Source organism: Lathamus discolor, chromosome 1 (assembly GCF_037157495.1).
Source record: "Lathamus discolor isolate bLatDis1 chromosome 1, bLatDis1.hap1, whole genome shotgun sequence".
NCBI classification, from domain to species: Eukaryota; Metazoa; Chordata; class Aves; order Psittaciformes; family Psittacidae; genus Lathamus; species Lathamus discolor.
The window spans coordinates 121,772,504-121,796,751 of record NC_088884.1 but is presented as its reverse complement, the minus strand read 5'-3'; the positions used below and the strand labels follow the sequence as shown (position 1 = coordinate 121,796,751).

General features: G+C 39.6%; 1 protein-coding gene across 7 annotated transcripts in view; it reads right to left on the bottom strand.

Annotated features, from left to right (window-relative positions):
- RAPGEF2 (Rap guanine nucleotide exchange factor 2) overlaps positions 1 to 24,248 on the bottom strand; it is a 193,083-nt gene that overhangs the window by 125,715 nt on the left and 43,120 nt on the right. For all 7 annotated transcript variants that reach the window (XM_065693582.1, XM_065693572.1, XM_065693517.1 and 4 more), the window contains exons 2-3: positions 6,848 to 6,918; positions 3,272 to 3,328 (exon numbers count right to left, since the gene is read on the bottom strand). In XM_065693582.1, coding sequence (XP_065549654.1) covers positions 3,272 to 3,328; positions 6,848 to 6,918 — 128 coding nt within the window. The remainder of the gene's footprint in view (positions 1 to 3,271; positions 3,329 to 6,847; positions 6,919 to 24,248) is intronic.

Genomic DNA, 24,248 nt, shown 5'->3' with positions numbered 1-24,248 from the left:
ATTAAAAAAAACAAACCAAAACAAAACAAAAAACACCAGAAAAAGAAAACCATAAAAAAAACCCAAACCAAACCAAAACTACATTATAAACAACAACTAAGTTGGTTCCAGGTCCAGCTGCTCAGAAACTAAAAGGAATGCGGACACAAAAACATGTTGTGCTAATCATGGCATTCAGAAACACAAGAAATTTTATTACCAAATTACTCTGGACAGCAAGTCATCAAAACCTAAAATTTTTACTGCCAAATCCAGTATCTTTAGAGAAGAAAATAAGAGAAGCTTAAGGACATACAAGACTTTCTTACAGAAATAGTAAGAAAGACAAACACCGCTGATGCATAGAGACAGGAATCACATAGAGCCCCTGTATGACAATGTAAGAGAAAAAAAAAAAAAGGCTGCTTCTTTTAAAGGAAGCATATTCATTTGCTTAGATGCAAAATGTTTAGTGCTAAAGACTCCTCTCTGTTCTCACAGCAAACATTCCAATTTTGAAATTTTGATCTGAAAAATTTTGTTCAACTGTTAAGAGGTATATGCACTCTCTACAAATCTTCTAAAACTTTGGTTTCCAAAGAAAATGCTAATTAGAAACTTACTATTGGAAATGTCAACAATGACTATTATGCAGATATAAAAAATAATCTTATTTCCTCTTTGAACCATGGACTATACATATATCTATATGTATGTGTGTGTGTGTGTATATATATATACATATATATATATATCTCAAGTGACTGAACTAAATATTTTTTTAAATGTTATCTTTAAATAGATTTGAATAAAAGACAGCAGGTAAAAAAAAAAAATATCTGGTATGTGTGTCAAGTAAAACTCAATTCAGAAATTTTGCCGGGCAGATTTTAAGCACTTTTATCATTACCTTCACATCAAATTAAAGTAGTAGGATGACTGGCAAATGAAGAATAACTCAAGCTGAACTGCCACTTTCAGTAACCCAGTTTCCATTTAAACAGCAAGATGGCCGTAGGGTTTGAGAATTTGTTACTACCATGTACACCCGCCAATAGTAAAATAAAGGCTGATGAGATGAGCCAGTTTTAAACAACGTGCTCTATTTTATCCCTTAGGTCATTAAAAAAAAAATTTCCATAGAGATATTATGAAAATTAAAAACTTCTTTTAAAAAATAGAAGAGAAAAAAATTCTGTGTTTGTACAGAGCACAGATAATTCTTTTCATCATTGCATACACGCAATAGAAAATCAGCTTTTTATAAGTACAGCTGACAGGGCAGATATGCACAAAATTTTCACAATGAGAAAGTTTTGATCAAATAAACAGAGTATCTATGTTAGTTTTCATGTTAGCACATAGGGATGAAGTTTTACCTTATCCACATTGAGACATTAAGTTGTGCCACAGGGATGTCACACACACAGGTCAATTAACAGCTCCAACAGTTGCAGCTATTTTAATAGATTTTTCTATTGAACACAATATTAGCACCCAATTTCAGATTTCAAGGCAAGTCATACCATTGTTGGGGAAAAAAAAAGAAAAGTTGTAACTTAGAGCCCAAATTTAATGCTTTTTTTAACGCCTTAGCGTCCATGATTAAAATAAGAGATTCAAGTGATAAATGCTGCATGTTCAACAGAAAAAAACTAGGTTGTATGCTATAAGTTTATTTCCTATAGCTCATAACTGAGTGGATTGATTCTAAAGTGGCTATCATATTGCTTATCTCCTGTAGCACTCAAAGAATTTTTCCAATGTGTATACTGTAAAATTGGAATTTTAGTTTTTTTTCAGGGAAATACATCTTCAATACACATGCTGAATTTGTGAGACAAAACAAATGATTCCTCCAAGTTCATTATCCTAAAAAACAGAATAATGAAATTAGGCTGCAGGTTCCACGGGATTTTCTTACCAAGTAGATCTCAAATTGTTCATTAAAATAAAATGTAAAGCTATACCTCAAGAGTAACAGAACATATATTTCTGGCTTCAAAATACTGAAATTTCTTTTTAATTCAATATCAACTTTCAGGTTTAGCCCATTAAACGTTAAATCAGAAATGTGAAATGCTAGAACAAGCACATTCTGCATTAGCATCTATATCCAGAAACTGCCAAACTGCCCATTAAATATACTGAATAAATCATGGGGAAAGAAAATGTCAAGAAGTGAGTAAATAGGAATGGCAGGCAAACAACCGAAGTGAAGATGAAGTCACATGAAAGGAGTGACAAAGGAAATCAGTGCAAAAGAATTGCAAAAAGCACTTCAAGTTAACCCAGATTTCACAATTTTCTGTTAGTGCATTTTATTTCCTGGCAACTTTTGCCTGCCTTGAGTATATGCACAACTAGCAGCCTTGATCCTTTCAGCCTGTAATTTAAATTAAGTCAAGAGTTAAAATAAGCCAAGATATTGGGTTTAAACAAAAATTCTAGTACACATAATGGACACAAACCAACGGCTTAGAAAAGGACAAACCAGCACAATGGTCACTAGCAAATTAGTCTGCAAAATGAGTGAATATTACATTGGTCTAAATGAAGTTATCTATAGATTTTGACCCTGTGAAATTTCCATACATGAATCATTACTGGGTTTCATTAGAAATTAGTTTCACTTTGCTGGATGGTCAGAGTTTAGCATTAAAATTTGTTCAATCACATCTTCCTCCTGATGGTCAGTGTAGGAAAAAATACACATGTATAAAAAAAGGCACACAGGTGCATTCTTTGTACAATTAAATGTTCAAATAATGCCAGATAACACAGACAAATCTGCATGTCTAGGGGCAGTAAGTGAAAGTCTGATTAACCTTTTGTTTCAATAAGTGGCCTTCATAAATGCAGCAATTGCAGTCCTCAGATCTCTACTGTAAATCTGGGCTGACATTAGATCCCATCCCTGCTAATTATAAGCCATGTTAGATATGTCAATCTGGCACCTCTGGCACGAAAAGCTGGTCGCTACTAGTTTGAAAAAATTGAAGTGAGACTAAATGACAACATATTCTAATGAGAAGACATCCCATGTACCATAATTCCATATAGGCTCACTGGTTAAAAAAATTAACACAATACACATCACCAAGCAAGAGCCACTGCTAGCTCCCTCCCTGGCACCAGCAAATTTCTGCACTGTTTGACAATGAAAACAAAGTGGTTCATTTACGTTTACAGACTGAACTGGGTGAGAGAGTTGGCATTAAACACTGCCCTTAGCACAGTTGAAATGAATTAATTCTTTGAACATCGTACAAAAGGAAGCAAAAATACTTACTAGTATAGAACTTCATTTGCTTCATGCCTTTCATATCTAACAGTTTCACACATCAGTCTGAAAGAAAAGGAAATAATTTTTAATTACGATTCCTATCAGTGTCACAAAGACTTCACTTTCTGAAGTTAGTCAGCATTTCCACCATGCCTTCAGCTCTTGCAGAAACTAATCAATTTAAAGCTAAGCTGATTTTTAACTTAAGAGAACAAACTGTTAAATCTAAGCATTTATCAGTTTATCCAAGATCAGATTTGATTTAGGACTCTAGATGTAATTGCTCTCATAAAAAAAAAAAAAGTCTGGAAAATGGGTAAAGTGATACTGGTCTCATTTTATAAAGTGATCAGATAAAATTAAGTTGCTGTATAAGGAAACAATTCAGAATTTTAGAAAATGGATGGAAATCTATGATATGTGACAGTAATCAGATATAATAGGATATAAAAACTGCTCCCTTTTTCAAGTCAGATAGATCTGACTATTTATCAATAGGTGAAACAAGGAATTATGTTGCAAGGTAAACTGATGCTTCTCACTTTGCTAAAATTCAGCAACATAAATTTCCGTGAGATTTTAATGCTGAAATCCCAGAGGGCTCAAAGTGGAGAGAACTTCCTGCAGGAAAATCCTCTGTCTACAGGGGAGGATTAAAGCACTTTCGCATTCATGGTCTGCCTGGCAAATGTGCCATAAGACACAGCAACTACAATAGAACTCACCAACATTAGGAAATACATGTTAAGTTGGCACAAAAAGATTAACATGCCATTTCTGTCTATTAAGGAAATGAAGCCTGTAAATTGCTGGGGAAGAGGGGTGGGAAGGAAACACACATACCCCACACCCCCCCTGCTTCCCTTGGACTTTCTCTGACTCTAAAACAGGCTGCAAACACCAAGGCTATTTGACAGACAGTCAGACAGAGATTTGCCTAAGAGGCTCATGTGAACATTCAAATGAGGAACTGTATTTAAATTTGGGAAAGAAATTCTCATTCCTCACAGGATCAATCATCAGAACCTCAGCGCACCAATGAATGGCTGCCTGCAGTGATATCCTAAGCAGACAAATGTGCTCAAGAATTCCTGCTCAGGCAAAAATCCCAAAAATGTTTATCTGAGGCCTGGAAGAGTTGGTCTGGGTTTGATGTGACTTTTAAAAGGCTCCTTACTGCTATCTCTCATCATTTCCTATATCACGCATTTCAATAGCCAAGAGGCTGCTATAAAATTTACCTTAGCACTCATTTCTTTTAGGACTCTGCTTATTAATTCAGCCCAAGAAATAATGGTTTTTCTGTTCAGAAGTGGCAGGCTTACAGTGGTATCTTGATTAAAACAAAACCTACCATGGTGTTTCCCCTGTCTCTGTATTTTAGATCTACTCTTTAGACCATCTGTGAGATCCTTTCTTATACGCTATGTCTATACTGTATATAGTTATGTATTATGTTTTGTAGATCAATTTCACCTAATGAAACAACATCTTGCATCCTGGCACAGCAAAAAAAACTTTCTGAACCACAGAATCTTTTCTTTTTCAGACACTGGTCCCCACCATAAAATCAGGTCTTGACAAAATTCTTTACAGACACCAAAAGCTACTGCCTACTTCTATCTCCTGGATTCTCATCATCTCTCTCTGTTCCTGCGTTTTGAGAGGGAACGGAGGACGGTCATGAGGTTACTGGTGAGGCAATACCAGAGAAGAAAAGTCACTGCTAGAAGTAAGATTTAAAAACCAAAATGCTGCTGAAGGGCAGTCTGTGCCCTGCCGGTCTGAAACGATACTGGGCAACGGGCCATGTAAGAGTAGGAGTTACAGGAAATAGAGTCACTTTAACAAGCAAGTTTTGTCCCCCTCGAATCCAGAATGAAGGAAGTACATTCTTGATAAAGTCATGCAAGTTGGCCACTGACACTGCCCGAGTTTTTACAGCATTTTGGTCCCGTTATGAGGACAGTAATAGGGGAGAAAATTTCTCTTGCAAAATGTAGCCAAGTGTTTCATTTCTTGTGTTAAAAGTTAGATATAATAGTGACCAAGTAGTACAAACTAGAGTGCTTCCTCAAATACTTGAAAAATTTAATTAGTTCTGGTTAATACTGGGGTCCGATTTTTGCTCAAACATGAACTCTGTCTGCTTCCTAAACAAATGTAATAAATTCAAGATGAGATCATCAGCAAGCTCTAAGTTATTCGCTACTAGAGGTTATATTTAATACATCAGTTTTTAATGCATCTCAGAGGGTTTTGTGGCATCCCACCGCCAAAAGAAATGTTGTATCCTAAAGGGTACTATAAAAGCTGTCTGTTCCACATCTGCTGAGAGCCCAGCCTTTTCCATGTATGGTACTGTAAACAGAAGCTCTCTTCTAGGAATTTCACTGTGCTGCAAGAGCGAGTTCCACACATTCCTCAGCAAGAACCTCATTCTGCACAGGAAGCCAAGAAGTACATACCATGCAACCATATGTGCGCACTTTGATCTTTGTAAACAAGTTAACATCAGTTCAACTCCAGCTACGCAAAACTTGATGTGCTAAAAGACTTGCATAGAATAGCATGGCACAAAATTCTTTAACTGAATGGGATTGTGGCCTCCTTCCAAAGCAAAAGTAACTACAGAAACTCCTTTGAAGTCAACAATTCACATTTCACATTGCAATGTGTCTTGAGCACTTCAGGGAAAAAGAAAACCTCGCCTTTTATTTTCTCCAAATTACAGAATACTGGCTTGGGAATGTGGACTCTGGCAGAATGATGAAGCAAGAGACCAGAAACTGGAACCTAAACCAGCATTAGTCAAGTCCAAGTTGCTCCAGCATCTTCAGATGTGGCAAATGCTGGCAAACTCCAGGATGCAAAATAACAGTAATTCATCCTCTCTCCCTATAGAGCATACAGGAGATGCACTGGCCCTCTCCTCTACCTGCCAGCCTCACACCAATGTCCCAGTACCCTTAGAAACCTCTGCTGTAGATGTCTATGTGACAACAACTGAAACAGCAACTTAAAAATCAAGCAAACACAAGTCTTTACAAAAAAACAGGAAGTTCATCTGGAAGTTCTTACTTCAATTTATTTGCTTCATGAAGCATTTCAATTAAACAAAGTGGTGACATTTATTAGTAATCTTTTACTAAGTATTATTTGCATACATAATTTGTCAAAACATCCACATGAAAGCAAATATAAACTGACACAGAAGCTGAATAACAGACCCTGTTCTTGAAATTATTATGTTATATAAACAATTTGGACTATGTATGGACTTTCATTCAGGACTGGAACTTGTACTCTTTATGTAAAGCATTTACTTCTAGCCCAGAAGTTTGGAAAAAAAACAAACACATACATAATAGAAATCAAAAGAAACAAACAGGCATAGACATATGCACACATACAAGGACAAAGTCTTAGGACAATAAAGAAGGGAAGAATTTGATGCAGTGACAGCCAGCTTTTCAGTTTGAGGTAGGGTACGCAAGAGTAGTATATAGTTAGCAAAGTTCCTTCGCTTTGTGCATTAATACATATATATGGGCGTGTGCGTTCAGTGATAAAGTACCATACCTTAGCTGATGCTCCCTCAGATTAGACAAAGCTTCCATTCCATGTAAATAGGAATATACGATCTCCAAATCCTACAGATATAAAGAAAACATCATTAGGATTCTCAATTTGGTAAAGGCTGTTAAAATAGTTTCTGCAGAGCATTCAGAGCTCTGCTAATAGGGGCAGCAGCAATATTTGAAATAACACATTTACAAGAGATTAAAGACAAGTTGCAGGAGTACCTTTGATTTTACCTTGGAACCTGACATGGAGAAGTATGATGGTATGTCCACATCAGAAAATACAAATACAGAAACATTTCTGCTTTTGCTGTCATTACAACCAGGAAACAAGCCTGTACCAGAATTCCAGTGAGCTACTCTGCAACTACCACTGTCCTGCTTCTCAATGCCAACATACCCGAAAAACCTTATTTTATAAAGCAAACTCATAGAATTTGTCTTTTCATGTTCAGAAGAAAAGAAGTACAAAATAGTCTAACAAAATACCACATTTACATAAACATTTATAAAATTGTATCCTCTTCAAGTAGAAGGTAAACCACAAGCTTTGCCAAGAAAAGTTGGCATGAACAGAAAATTCTTGGCATGAGATAATAAGAAAATCAGAAAGACAATCCTAGTTACATGAAGTGTTACATTCAACCATTGCAAGCCTCCAATATCCGCCTCACAAAACAATATTAATAAAGACATGAAAACAACATCAAAGACTAAAACTTCCTAAGATGCGCCTATGGAAACGCTAATGTCAGTATAGAGGCTTTGCTAGTGTTATACAGCACTTAGGAGAAAACTTCAGTACAGCCCACAACTTCTAGAGTGATTTCACTTTTGCTTATGGATTTCATGCTGTTTCATCATCAATTTTTTAAAACTTGCGAGTCAAGAGACAACGTATTATCCCTAATACACTGAAAATCAGAGTAGTGCCTTGCAACCAGTAGTCGATGCTGACAAAGTTGAGAATAAGCTAACACCACTCTCAGTAACAATACCACTCTCATAACCTACTGTAAGATGATGTTTTCGAGTAATGGAATATATCAAAGCTATAAATTTATAAAAGATTTGGTCACTGGGAAATATTTGTATATATGAAATTGATCATGAAGTACAGAAATACTGTTTTCAGACACAATGAAACAATGCTTAGATGTGGTATTTGGGCAAAAATGTTAGGAGTGGAGTCACACAGAGAACTTGAATGCAAGTAAGAAAAATAAAAATAAAATCTGTTTAAATACTGTGCTTGTTTAAATCATGATTCAAATCAGAAAAGATACCAGGAGTTACACTCAATGATTAAGATTAAATAGGTGTCTTCCATTCAGTATCGAAAAGAACATCTTTCACTCGCACTGAAAAAACACAGATACTCAGTTTGAAAAAGTAGAAGAAAAGCACAAGCCAAAACACTGTGATTTCACTTCTGTTCTGGTCCTTCTGTACCCTTGCTCTCTAGAGGCTTTGGTCCTCCTGTAAAGAGCAGAGGACACATCAAGGATAAAAGTAATTACACATGGTTTGGGATGGAGGGGACTTGCACATAGAAGGCTTTGAGGAGAAAATACAGTAGCTGCTTCTTTCTGCCCATGCACTCTACACACACCTACCTCACCCCCACCCCACCCCACCCCCCCACACACACTCTTTTTTGTTAAATACTAATCAAAGCACACTAAAGGACTCGTGTGCCACAGTCATCGTCTGCCGCAGGCAGTGACCTGCTCACTTGTCACAGAGGCTGGGGGTGAGCAGCAGCTCCCAGGAGCAGCATCAGGGAAGATGCACCCCAACAGACCCCATGCACCGCTGCTGCTCACCAGACGCGCCAGACTATGAGGCACAAGCCATCAGCTGCCATGGGAAGCTGCGCATGGATCACCGAGGATCAGATCCCTATAGCAGTGGATTATGTGGAAAAGAGTCTGGCCACAAAGTACTACTGTAATTCATTCCCAACAAGCAGACAGAAGACCAGGAGAGTAACCTTCTGCCACTAGCTTGCACTGTAGTTTTAGCTGCAGTGAAGGATTCACAGATGAATGAAGAACCACTACGGATGCTGGCTTACAGGGATCTACAGACCTTAAAGTGGAAGTGTGTCGTAAAAGGCACCCATGGACATCTGGTTTCCAAAACCTAGTGACCAACCTTGCAGATATACAAAGCAAACAAGAACACAGGTTATAAGTGTTCCTCCAGAGAAATGCAGCTGAACTGACTCAAAACATGGGGGACGCATGAAATCACTGAAGGGAGCCATTCTGACCAGTTTCACAAGCAGCTGGCAAGGTAACATTAGCAAACACTTCTTACAAAATAATTTTTTATTCAGAATACAATCATACTTGTCAAACACTGGCAAACACAACATTCCATAGGTGCCCACACCAGGAACTGCAGGTAGTGGAGATCCTTGACTAAAAAGAAAAAAAAAAAAAAGAAAAAAAAAAAGAAAAAGGCAAAACCAAAATTATAAAAAAAAAGTCTTTTAAAGAAAGAAATCCAGAGAGATCTAAAAAAAAAAAAAAAAACCAAAAAAAAACAGAAGGTAAGGGAAAAAATAATTTTAAAAACCCAAACCAAAGCACATCTCTGCCTCTGCTTCCATCAGGGCTACTGGCTGCAGCCACACAGGGAAGACAAAAGGCATCTGACCACAGAGAAAATTAAGGTGAGGGCTTTGATGTGCAAAGAAAGCAGCAAGAAAACAAGAGTCCAGACAGTGGGGTCCTACCGAAACAAAATCATTGCAGCTGCGGTGCACTGGCTGTTTCTGAAAAGCGCGGCAGGCCGTTCTTTAAGCTGTATCCTTCGAGAAGGTGTCTAGCAGGGAACAGCTCCCCCTAGCATCAAAAGCATGGCATTGAAATTTAAGTGACAACCAGCATTATTACTTTCGATTAAATTCTCTGTAACACTGCAATGTACAGAAAACTGCAGTAAGAGTCAAAAGACCTGAATATATTTTCACATATTGTCAGTACACGATGCACGCTTTTCGTCAGTCTGTAGCACTGAAGAGCAGGAAAGCAATTTGACAAAAAATAATCATAGTATCAAGTCATCATCATTAGGTCACCTCTGTTTTCCATTTATCTCAGGAAAACCTACGGTTTGCTTACTTAACAAGCACTCGTTATCAAACATAACTAGCTTTTTCAATTTCTTAATTACAAGTGAATTAATGGAATGGGAGAGTCCTTCCAAAATATTTGTGTCAAGTGGTGCAAAATCCTGAAGAGATTCCAAATGCTTGAAATGATGGTTTAATGAAAGCTATTTCACAAAAATAATACACACACATAAAACTAAGGCATGCAAACTATGACGGTTTGTTAATTTTGATTTTCTATACACTTAACAAAAAGCTACATTTTTGAAATTCTCGAGAAAAGAAGTTTGCCTTTTGAGAAGGACATGGCCTGCCTGTGTGATTTATGCCAGCTCGCTGAGCAAATTCAACCGCAGTGTGACTTACACCAACATTTCTGCTAGCTCGCAGTGCTCCTGAAAGCTGCCTCCAAGTAATCCACGGAGTACTTTAAAGCATGCAGGTCACAGCAGCAGTTTGATGGGGTTTTGTACTCAACACATGGACTCAAACTGCCACAAGGTGGCAGACTGAGACATCAGAACTTCAGAGAGGCACTCTTCAGTTTTCCCCTTTATTCTTTAAAATACAACTTTATAACAGTTTATGAATGTCAAGAGGAACACAGCTAAACCTCATGCTACAACTGGTTAAATGTTCTGCTCCAGGAAGGACTATTTATACAAAAGCACAGAGGAACCACCAGCTTCTTGCTTTCCTGTTTCATCCAACCAGCAGAACTTAAAACCCAATAAATTTAGCAAAAGCAATGCAAAGTAGCTGATCTTGCTGCACGAATCAAGTTCTACACATAGGCTGTGGCAACAGATTTAAAAAACATCTCAATGGAAACTCCAGAACCAAAAATTAAATGCAAAGCACAAATTAGTGCAGGTTTCAAAGCATGTTTTCGGTTAAATTAAGGCTAGAAGACTGAAATCTAATCCATGCTTAAATTTGTCCTGCAGCTAGAGTCATATGCTTGGGTTGCTGTGTATGAAGCAGCCTAAAATTTGTTTAATTCACTGTTATTTCTTAATTTCTTTGTTTCTGCGGTGTCAGTTGCCCCAGTTTAAAGTTCTGACCGTACTTTGAAACAAAATGGAGAGACTCAAGTTTTAACACAGCTCAACTTCAATTAGAGTTGTAGAAACACACCGGTCTGCAACCTTACCTCTGCTCTCCAATCTAATAAAAATCTGCGTATGTTTATGCCCAGACATTTCTATCCATTTCATTTGTGCTTCAAACGTATTTGGCAATGCCAGTTGCACAAACCAGACAAACACAATGTTGGCCCCAAATTCATACTAGCTTAATGAAGAATTTTTTACTTTAATAAAGTGATAGAGATGTGAAAATTTACTTCTTTGGACTGAAAAAGTTAAGCCTCTAAAAATCACAGACTTACACTGTTTTCAGTCCTGGTTTGCATTAAGGTGTGAAACGACAGGCCCAATTCAACTATTCATCCTTGCCACAGTTAAAAAGCAAAATGCTGAGCTGAGATATTCATTGCTCTTTTAGAAATTCACTCATTTCTGTGAAGTAGCAAACAAGTGAAGAGAAGCTTTCATCTTATAATAGTTTGGTGTATTATAAATCAAAGGGTAAAAATAAAATACAAGTTAATTCTTTAATTCACTGTCTTGAAGGATTAAAAAAAGGACCTTTTCAAAGCAGCTAATATTCACCTTAGGCTAAAGCAAGTTTTGAAAGGATGATCTTTGGTAACTAACCCATTCTTTAGGTCCCCTGCAGCCAACCACCAGTGGCACACGGCTCAGTGAAGAGGTGGTGCACAGCCGCTCCTCACAATGCCTGGCAGCTCCAGACCCCAGCCCAAGCCCAGGTTTCACTGTTGTGAAAACAAGGGGTCCCACCCTGTCCCTCCCTGGTGCGCCCCTGCCACCTCCCAGGCCCCAGGACAAATACCCGCTCACAGGGACCAAACTTCAAGCCTCTCTGTTGGCAGCACCTGACCCATGAGGTCCAGCATCAGGGTCATGGAGGCAACAGCTCATGCAACGGGGAGAAGGTGGGACCTTAAAGTCCTTGATGGGTTTAAACAGACCGTGAAACCGCTGGCAGGAAGGGAGGCATTTGTCATTTCTATATGGCTGACTAAACAGTTATTTTAGCTCCAAGTGAAACCTCCCTTTTCTCATCAAGTATTTTAATGTTTTTTTGCCCCAAATCATAATATACTAAGAGCAACAATGGCAATTTTTTCTTCCTAGTGAGCAATGAAACCACAATCCAAACCCAGGCTGCTGAAGTCCTGCCTCTCTTTCCTTGTGGCCACAGTATCCTATCTTTTTAAACCCTTTTCTTCTCATATCCAGCAACTGAAATAATTAGACTCTCAGCCACTTAAGAAGCTGTACCAAGCATTTATGTTTTCTTTTTTTACCCTCTAGCACTGACTTAGCACCTGCCTATCTGGCTGCCTGTATAGCTCACTGAGGCCAAAGCAACGCCCGCATCGCCAAAAGAGACAGACTGGACTACAGCAACATCAATCTCATCTGGCTTAAACATAAATTTCTCTGTCTACGGAAGAGCTGTGCCTGCTCCCGAGTAGGTTTGTTCACATCTGACTCACACTGATATGCCAGGCTGTCATCAACAGCAACTCGGGAGACATAGAAGTTACTGCCTTCAGAGACAGCAACCTCCAAAGGAAAGGCAGGGCTGGCAAGGGGGCTGGAAGCTATGTCAGTTACACCAGTCACACCTATTTCCTAGGACAATATCGTACCCTAAGGATGAGCTCTCAACTTGCAAATATTAACCTGCCAAAGGACAGCAGCAAAACCACAAAAACTGACTTAGACGGTGACAAAAAATCCAGTATTGCAGATACCAAAATCCCTGCCACGCACACATGACGTATTCATCTTCACCTCCCGTTTCCCAGCACTGAGAAAACAACAACAAAACACACTCACAGCTGCTGTGCAGGAGCATGTCCAGGTATGTGTGGACTTATCAGTGAGCCATACCAAGACTAATTTGTTGAAGAGATTAAAATGAAGTATTTGTCATGTACTACAAATTTTTTACATTCTTTTTCTCGCATCAGGACCTTCATATTTAGGTGGAGCGTGCTGCCACACAGGAATCCTGCCAGAATCCAACCTATTAACATTCTAATTTAAGATAAATTATTCTTTCTAACTTCACTGTAAGCTACCACAACATTTTCCTGCAAGCCATTCTTAGTAGTTTACATACAGATCTGTGGCTTAACAACACTAAGGCAAAGTATATAGGAAACTATTGTCTCAGTGCTGAACTGGCAGCTACACAGATACAAATGAAATATTTAAGCATGTGAAATTACATGTCAAGTGACCCAAATTGGTACTTCTATGAATGAAATCCCGTGGGCCATATTTTAAGGATGAATACAGATCATGTAATATGCTTTTGTAAATTTACCTGAAACAACTATTTCCTTTAATTCAGCCTATTTTGTAGCATACAAAAAACTATAAGCTATAGAAGACCAGAAGCTCATCCCAGAACACAGAAAAAACTCCCAAGTCTTAATACATTCAGTTTCTAAGCATAGTCTAAGGTGTAAAGCTAGGTCTGTCTGTTTTGCATACTATCAATTGGCATTTCCTTTAGCCAAGCTTGGCATTTTCTAGAGATGACAGAAAACGTGCAGAATCAGCCCTTCTCAATGATCTCACAGAAGGGTTGAAGAAGTTCTTATCCTGTTCATCAACCACACTTAGCAATTTCAGATCCAATTTGCCCTTCTCTACTGCTGTGGGACTCCTGTTTTCCTGCCAAGGGCAAGCCAGACCTATCCAGTCACCACCCATCCCAGCACAGCCTTCCCCTTCCCAAGGAGAAGCACCATCAGCTTCCCAGACAAGCTGCAAGCCTGGAAACTCAAAATTCATGACACAGATTCAAGGGGACTCAGCTCAGCAGAGTTGTTCTGACAGACACCATCTATCACACTATATTGCCATTATCATTGCTTCCTTTTGCCTGGCACAGGAAAAATGTAAGAAGTGAAGGGGTGGGAAGCAATAACAAGTAACTCTGGAGACAGGTGGGGAGCAAAGCCAGATACATGGGTAGGAAGACAACTATTGTAGGAGAGTAGTTTTGCTATCCCCAGTTTGCCATCCACTAGTCTAGTCTACCTTTACATAAACTTCCTGTTCCAGGCTTGGCTTACCTCAAAACCTCAGCTCTCCATGAAAATGATGAGACAATTTGGAACTGAGGAGTTTCTAAAAATAAATACCTTCTTACTCATCCTCCAAACAGATAACTAGGATTTAAAGGCAATTTTTGAACCTAAAGGCCTGTTCAAGCCCTCAAACATCAAACTGGTTACCTGAACTTCAGCCAAATGTATTAGTGGCCACTAAGGTTCTGAAAAAAATTATCATCTTAAACCTGTATGAATTTGTCTTGACTAATATGCATTGTATTTCAGGAAATTCATGACAAAACATTACTCCACAGTAACCAAGCATTTAGTTGCTTGGGAATCAGCCTTAGTCAGAATGGGAATTTACAGGTTACCAAACCAACCCAAGCCTTCCATCCTCTGCTTCAGCTTGTATCGATCTTGTTAAGACTTGCTGACACACAAAAATCATTATTTTTAGCTCCACTGTGGGGAGGATAGGGACTTTTGCACTGGGTTATGGGTGGAATTGTAAAACTTCATTAGAAACAGGAGGAACAAGCAATTTTAGCCTGGAACTGAAGTATCTGCACATGAAGCTAATCAGGATCAATTCCAAAACCTTGTAAAGAAAAAGGAGAAATCCCATTTTCCTGGTTTGTCTCAGTACAGACAAAAATCTGCTTCTCCAAAGACTTCAACTGCATTACTGCCTCAAAGTCAGAGCCTGGAGAAACAACATAGGATCACAGTAAAATAGCTGTAGAGAAGCAAGATGTTTCAATGCAATACTTAAAATCAGCCTTCCTGTCTTTCAAATAGACTTTGTTTTGTGAATTAAAAAAAAAAAAAAAAAGCCTCCCTCAAAAGAAAATTACATTTTACATTCACATTACAAGCTTATTTTTGCATTTTAGATTCTTCTTCTAATTGGAAGAGGGTTTAAAACTTCTACTTCCTTGTAATGCCTCGCAGATTCACCTGTAATAATATAAACAGGCTTCGGTTTTCAATCTTGCCAGGAGAACCTGCTCAAATGTATAAAAATGAGTGGGAACGTTCAATGACCCACTCACACTAACAGACTTTTAACACTGGCTCAAGATTAGTACAGTTGATCCAACATATCCTGCTGGTCATAAAGCTTTTAGCCGAATAAAGTAAAGAAATTAAGACATTCATGATTGTAATCATCCCATAAGACAGGGATAAACGTGGAAACGGTAGATGGGAAATTAAAGCCTGCCATCTTGAAGTCAGTGAACAAACTAATGAGCATAGGAAATTACAGGGTAGTGCCATGCATTTCTTTTCTGCTTTCCAGACTCTCAGAAGTCAGACAATTAAATGCTTAACACAAAAGCCCAAGTTCTGTAGTCAAAAATCCAAAAGATGGTCGCATATCCAAATGCAAACAAAATGGTTTCATACAAAAGATTTCTCCTACTGACTGCAGAGTCCATAATTATGAAAGGCACTTAAGTTACCCACCATTAAAAATATGTAATTGCCTTTTCAATATTTATAGCCAACAGTTGGAAGCTTGTATTAAATCTGTTCTACCCATTTTCACATTCATTTTGCAAACATTCACATCTTTTGTTGCAGAGTTATGCCAGTTCCTACGGCTTTTCCTTTTCTTTTTGGTAATGCTGAAGAGAGTCTCGAATTGTTTTGAGGCAGTGTGTTATTTTTCACACGTTTTCCACTAGCTATATGAAATAAGACTCAATATCCTACTGCATGAAAATCAATCTTGTGCTAACAAATATATCAGTTACTGAATACAGTGGGACTTATTTTTAAACAACTACATGTAGCAGAGATGAGCTTTATGCAAATTTATCCAAACACAAAGGACCATAACGACTGGCAGCTTTTAAATAACAAAGTTTGTTTAAAATAAATAAATAAATTGGAAACAATGAACCAAACAGGGAAAATAAAGTGACACACAAAGCACTTTAAAGCACTTCAGCCTGGAGAACAACATCAGCAAGAGCAACCAGGCTGGCAAGGAAAAGGAGACCACAGTATATCAGGTAGGGCTGCCTACTAAAAATAGGGTTAGCAGTTAGCTAACCTTAGGGGATTCCCCAAGAGCTGTCAGGGCAAGATTAAGATATGACAACTCTCAGATACTTTTGCTGGGGGTGAGGTTTTTAAAGTGCTTAATTAGTCTACATGTTTTAAACCAGCCAGGGTTAATACCCATAATACCTGTTTAAGCACAAGGACTGTAGCCAGACACTCTAGGCATAACTAAGCCAGCCAAATTGCCATGAAGGGAGTACATCACTCCAGACTTGGCCTAAATGAAATCTTCATACAATTTTCCTTATAGTGGGCAAGAGCAATCTATTGCCTGAAAAAAAAACATTCATTTCTGGAAAGCCTAGTCCTGGTACTTCAAAATCATAGCCTAGTAGTAGCCACAGCTTCAAGTATGCCTTCTTCAAATGCATGGTTTGGACTAGACTGGTCAAGGGCTATTGGACTGGAAATGGGCTATTTGGACTACAGGTTTGGATTAGACCTGAGAGGTCCCTTCCAACCCTAACAATTCTGTGATTCTGTGATCATTAAAAAATTCCCAATGATACATGTTTTGCAGTATACTGACTGGTATTCACAGCATACCAGATTTGTTAAATGTGGCAGGTATTCCAAATCACAAGCAAATAAGTCACTGTGAGATTAAAGAGCTGTCTTTTGTCAACTAATCTGCAGTAACTGCTCAAATGAACAATTTAAGTTTCCACTGCAAAGAAACTTTGTGAATTTCACAATGGGCTAAGGCAGCAGTTTTGTTCAGTTGATGAAGGGGTATCCCAGTAAGCCACCGCAGCACAATCACCTGTGTCCATCTGTCTGCACCTGAACTTGTAACAGGCCCCACTGCTCACATTTCATCTGACTTTTCAGACATACTGGCATTGTACCTTGCTGTTAAAACAAGACCTTGGAATAGACCTCCTTGTGCCACTGGGACCAAGTAGCTGAGCAATGAACAGGGGGCTTCAGCACTGTCCCAAGTGCTGAATGTCATCACACTCCACCCTCTGCTCATTGCGTTTTTCCCCTTGTCAAGCAAAAGAAAAGAAAAACAACACAAAACAACAAAAAAAACCCAAACCAACCCAGACGCACAAACCTCACACTCTGTTTGAGAAAAATTAGTTCCCATGCACAATTCAACGCCAACCCAGCCAGCCACATGCTCATTTCCAGAATCAGCCAGAGCATTACAGCTACCTCCCATTTGCAAACTGGAGTCTTCCAGAAGCCCCCAATGCAGGGGAGACCCTGACCACCTGCTCCAGAGGTTACTTGTTGCAAATGACCGCCACTAACCCAGGGCTGAGCCAGTGAGGAGCTCCTGCAGCTCACTGGCTTATTACCATGACAGCTTGTATCCAGAAACAAAAGGAACCAGCACGCGCCTGCCAGGATTTGAAACAGAAATATCTCAGTAGTACTATAATCAACAAAAAATACAGTGAGTTATTTTCTGTGGCTGGCCTACAACCATTTTCTATTGCTGGCTTACAGCCAACCAAAGCAAAAACACAAAACAAAACAAAAATAAGTTTGCCTTTCCAACCACTGAGGCAACAGCGGGTAATTGCTGAAGTAAAACTGCACTCTTTTTGCTTTGGACAGGTTTGGTTTTGATTAAGAAAAACCGTGTTGCTCATTTTATCAATTAAAAAAGCCCCAACCTGATACAATAAAACGGGGGGGGGGGGGGGGGGGAGAAGGAATATTATACTACAACTAATTTCAAAGGTTTATACCCTGAACTATGTCTTTTATATTCATGTGTTTGAATAAAGCATTAAGATTAATTTAGACAGACCCGACTTTCCTAACATTCAAACACACAACTCTTCTTCGTTCAGCTCACACTTTAAACAAAAGCTTTATCATTTGATTTCATGTTTTAAAAGATATTAGCAAAAAAATCACATCCATTTATTTTTTTTTTGGAGCAGCTGAACTTACAGCAGCATATCTCAGAGCATTTCCTGCAACAGACACTAATCTTAATTGAAGTATCAGCAGTAGGTCACATGAAAATTATTCCCAGACTATCAGGCAAATGATCATACTGAAGTATGTATTTGCATGGCAAATCAATCCTCACCCAAAAAATTTATCTCAAAAGCTGCTAGTGGTCACATCCCCAAAGAGCTGGGACGCCTCCTCTGTGCAAAAGAGGTAAACATTAGAAAAAAAGCTAAAGTACTCCAAGCCTGAATTTATTTGTTAGCCTAGGTACTTCCCAAAACAGAGGGTGCATTTAAGTATCTCCAAATGTTCATATTTTGGGTTTGGTTTGATGGGTTTTTCACTCCTCTTCCTATGAGCAGTGTTGTTTTGAGGGGTTTTTTAAACACTTGGTCATGAATCGACTTCCATCTCTCAGATTGGCCTACCAGGGAACCCTGCTCTGATCCAATTTGAGCAAATTTTTTGCACTCTTAAGAACAGAACCACCTAAGAAGTTTTCATATCAAATGGGTAAAACACCCATACATGTCAAGCATCTGTAGTGTTATGGTGATGGTGAAGTACGGCCTCTCTCGGGTGACCCCCTCTGCAACCTAATGCAGCTCTGAGTATCATAAAACAAGACAGAAAAACCAAAGTAACAGCTTTCCATTGCCAAATGGGATGGACCTTCTCTCAGGCCCTGGGATAGCATCTGATGCCTCAGTGAGCCAACCCCACTTGCCAAAGCCATCTTCTCTCTGACTCAGCTAATGCGCTAACCCTTTAATGGTCCAAGTCCAACAAGCAGAGGTCACGCGTGTACCCGCAGCCAGCCCACGTGAGGCTGCCCTGCACAAAGGGCACGTGGGACCACCCTGGCTTGGTGGCAGAGCAGGTGGATGAGCTGGGTTCAGCCCATCTGCTCTTCCTTTAAGATGAAGTGACACAGAGCAGCTTCAGCTGATGTAACGGATCACTGCCCTTACAGGGAAGGACTTGACTCTCTTGATTCAGTCCTTATCCAGCACTGCACCCACAAGGAAAAACTATCAGGCACAGCACAGAAGCTTAAAGTAAGACAGAAGTCACATGGTGAGACTTGACTGGAACACTCTGCCAGCCCCTAAAAAAATCCCTTCTGGAGCAAAGAAGCCATTGAAATTGGGTTGGCTGAACTGTTAAACAGTACTTGAGGCAATCTAGAAACAGCCTTCTCTTTAACATCCCCCACTAGCAGCTCTAGATAGCTCTCTCTCAGCACTTTGAAATCCCTTTCATCTCATCACACCTGCTGTAGGGATCTATTAGACCTAAATCCACTTCCAGGTATCAGACAGCTCAACACAAAGACCTAACACCTATATTGTTTGTCAAAATTCCACCTCAATGTCTTAAGACACTGAATTTGTACCACGGGTTACAGAAGTGGTCATAGGAACATGATTTCCACTCTATCTCAGTTACACAAGACCCTGAAAAGGCTAGAAATTGTGAATTTAAAGCACCTATTGCTTGCTCTGTTCTCTCACTTGGCTGGCTCTGTATTTTTTGTTCAATTATCTTACCAACAACTGTGAAGAGACAGAGATACTGCCAACTATTTCTTTTCAACCAGGGGCTTCATAGTTAAGAATACAAGGCAACGCAAATAGCAGTGACTGCTTACAGATGGACCACAAACTGCCTGCTGAACTAGAGTTTAATTTCCATTAACTGCTAACAAGATATCTGCCACATCACAGCTGATTTTTTATTTATTTATTTCCTTACTGACTTTCGAGAATGTCCCTCCATTTGTCAGACTAGTTTCTCCCCCTCACTGGCCCCAACAAAGACATTTACAAGTTGGTTTGTGGTGCAGCTGCCAAATGACCAACAGCAAGTGTTGTGGTATGGAGAAACCAAACACATGGACACATGAAAAGCCTGTCCCCAGGACAGCAGCAGGCAGTCTCTCAGAATCTTAATCCAACCCATATTAAGGGGAAACAGGTTTTTCAACCTCCATGGGCTTTACAGAGTGGTACCATGTCACATGCTTTGCTCACTGTAACTTAAAAAAAGAGTTGCAGATATAACACTGAATTCCGTGTGCATAATAAAATACATACCTTTGGTTTCCTAACAAGAGTATTTTGGCCCAGATCTTAAGAAACATTATTTACAAACTTTTAAACTCTGTCTTGATATGGAAAAGTTTACAGATTGTTTTGCAAACTAATTTAGACTGAGCATATGAGAGCCACCAATCTACCAAATCTTAACAAGATACTGCTTATCGGCTGATGAGCAATCAACACTTGCTCTTAAACACTGAATGCATAACTTCACAGCAATTTAAAATCATGTGTTTGAACTCTAAACTTGGACATTAAAAGCATGCACATTCCTCGTTAGAGATTACTGCTTATCTCCTGAGTTAGTAATTTACTGCTGAGTCCGGTGATTCACTTTTAACACTAAAAGCAACTCCAAACAGAGCTCAGTAAAAGCACAGCAGTGAAACACCACACCCTTCCCCAAAGCACTCCGATTGACAATAGGTGTGATCTGTCCCATCAGTGTCCCACGAAAGCCCTTGCAAGGCTATTAGAAACCCAACTGTAAACAGGATTGAGCACATCAGTATCTAAGCATGCCTAATATCATACTAAGAAATATGACCAACATTAATTACCTGCTTGCACAGACCCAAAACATCCTAAAACATGGAAAAGGCACAAATACATTTCCACTCCTTTTTCTGAGCCTGGCACAAGAACATGGGAATGACAAACATGATTTCAAACAGCAGCAAACTTTTCCTAAAGATACAATGGCCTTGGATGATGCTGGATGACAAGAAATGAGAGACCTGTGCAGAAGCACAGCAGATGCACTCCTGGAAGGTCTCCAGGAGCCAAGTGGTACCCTGAGGCCTTAATTCCAGAAGCATGTGCATGGACTTGCGGCTGTAGCATGCTTACCATGAGCTCTGGGCACAGAGGAAGATGGATTATTAGTGACAGTGTGACTAAAAGCAGAGGACTCCTACAAAGGCTGGGCATGGTGACTGAGATAAATCAGCTCCCAGGCTGAAAAGGGCTGGGAAGGAAAGGCACAAGGACACCACACCCATGGCACGAGGAACCTAGATCCAGACAACCTTGTTATTAGCTTTGGCTTCCACTGGCCTTCTGCTGGTACCAGTAGAGCTAATTACTGTTTCTGCTCTCCAACCCCGACGGGAAGGGCTCATTCAGTCAGGGAGCTTGACAGTACCCACCACAGTCACAGTACATGCAGGCACTCTCTTCTCTGCTGCCGAAATAAGCAACAGAAACCCTGGCGAGTGAGGTGCAGAAGGTAGATCGACAGACAATCTGCTCAGAAAAAATATGGCTGGATCGAAACCAGCACTGTGGAAGCCCAAGGTGTCCCTGCATCCTGTCCACTGCCCCCAGGTCTAGAAAGATAGTTCAGGAGTTACTCACATGGTTCCTGCATCATGACAAGCTTTCCTCAAAGCACGCCTGCTGCCTCCAGTGTGCGTCTCGACTAAAGCATCTAGTGGGACCTGGCTTCTCTTTGAAAGACCATCACAGCATGTGTAATCCAGATAACATCCACCAGAGAAGCCTGTAAGCACTGAGACTCTCTCCACCAAACAACAGTCCGAGTTACATTTGACACAGATTATGATTATTATTTCTAGTGTCCCACATGTCAAAGGATGGTTTTGACTGTCAGATTTTATCTATTTAATCTGCAGGTGGTTAGTAGTCTTAGGTAAATTGCCCAGTTCAAGAAAAAGTAGTCAGACTGTAAACTCGTCATCCACAATGAGGGATACAACTACAGTGCTTTCAGGTTACAAAGTCATTGCTTCTACATGCAGGACCCATGCATTACATCGAAGGGCTTCCAAAAAAACAAACAAAAAAAGGCTTCTACCTTATCACATTAGCTCCTTCACCTTCCCTCCTTCACCAGCATTTTTAACCAATTTCACCAGTAATACTTTTTCAGAAAGATCTGAGGCTTTTTGCTCCTTTATGAACCTAGCAATTGCTGCGGACTGGCAAATGCATCTACCATTCGGCTTTTTCCTCATGTGTAATTCAAAGAAATTGATTAAATTTCTATTACATTCCCTTCTGTAGTTTCATTAATACTAACATTTAGCCACCATGGGAAGATACATGGTTGATGGCCAGCACAAAAATGAATTAGAGGTATCAAAGCAGCTGCTACAGGGCCAACAGCCCTAAAAAATTACCAGGGGAGGAAAGAACTTGTCACCTCTCTTGGCAGTCTCGGATGCTAGAAAAAGACTGAATAAATGCAGCAGCAGCTCCAAGACCCCACACATTTTATGGCCAGCCAAATCCTGCAAAATCTGGTAAAAGTTCTATGTAGGTTCCAGCTGTACTTTCAACTAAAGCTTTTTGGCAATCATGAATGTGTGGGAAGCAGCCAGAAGCTCTAGAACAAGCACATCAGCTGAATGTATCTATGAAAATCATCAGCAATGCAAGCATTTTCTTCAAAGTTTTGTATATAGTTTATGGCTGTTCTCAAATAGGGGATCCCACAGCCTCCTTCCCTTCTTTGAGTGCAGAACACCAAGACTGCACTGCTTATCCTTGTTATTTATTCTCCCACAACTGAATGGACTAGAATTAAAGCCAGATTTGGCTGTGGATTGCTGTCACAAGCAGCAGATTTCAGCAATCCGCAGTTCGTGTAACACCTTGACTCCACTTTGGCCAAATCCTAATTGCTCACTTCCATTTAGTTCATAATGGCCAAAAACTTGCCTTGAAAAAGCATACCCTTTGGGGGAACCTGCGTTCTAGTGCCCTGCTAAATTGGAATTCTGCCCTGGAGGACTGGGAAGGCCTTTTTGCAACTTCCCAGAGACAGCTTTACAATCACAAGCTATGTACTGACACAGCACATGTACTATGTGCTCCCTCCTGCCAGCTCTGCTCGGGTGGGTACTGTAGAGATGAAAGACCACACTGATAGACAGAGACAGTTGCTCCTCAAATTTCCACAGCAAGTCTTGCCAGAGGAGATTCTCCAACCTTACAGTCATGATTTAGCTGGCTCTGCAGTTGTCTCACCCAGGGGTCAGCTCTGCACTTGCACTCCCTCTTAGTTTGGTGTTGTTTTTTTGTTTTTTGGAACACTTATGAATGAATTTAAAAGTCAATGCTTTAACAGAAAATGCTTTGTTTTGTCGGGGGTTTTCTTGGTGTTTTATTGTTTTGAGTGGATTTTTGTTTGTTTTTCTTTGTTGTTGCTGTTTGGTTTGTTTGTTAAGCATTGAAATAATACATTTTCACTTTACAATATCAAGAAATCATGGATTTCTACCCAAATTACCTGGAATTACAGAGCAGTTTCCTTCCAAAGGATATCTTTATTTTCTTTCCAATGGCACGTGAAAAAAATCTAAGCTCAAGATTGAATGCAAGAACACATACTCTCCGAAATTATTAACTTGCACTGCGAACTTACAGAAGGTACAAGCTAAGTAAGAAGTAAGGGGTTGGCTATTAGAGGTTAGCTATTTACTAGGTTACGGTTACAGTAACACACAGTGCACATATGGGCCGCAGCTGGCCACAAAAGTATATGCAAAGACTATTTGCCCTTCAGTGAACTAGCTGATAACTCCAGGTAGTTTAGGGTCAACAACATATCCTTAACTGTACCATGGGGATGGTAGAGGTGTCAGGCATTTGCAGTAATGGTCACAACAGTGAGGGTGCAAGGAGACAAAACTACAGTAGCTCAGGCTACTGCAAGGAAATCTACAGTTAACTTTGTACTGTGCTATGTAATAGAGCTTTCTGGAATTACTTTAAAACTATTAAGTGCTTTGAAAATTAATTAATGATACCATTTTCATATTTTAAACAGTGGAATAAAGGGTTGTTTTTTTTTCAGCAGAAATGTTGTATAATACATCCTTAAACATTTCTTCTTTTTAGGCTTTGGCTCTAGCTGAGCATCTTGAGGCATCGGTATGGTCTCACTTGGTAACTACTGGACTTTATGAAAGGCCGACCAGTCTTACTTGTGCTGCAAATGAACTAGAATTTCCAAGGGACAGGGGAAGGGGAACTAATACTGTATTCAACACTGATCCAGGGA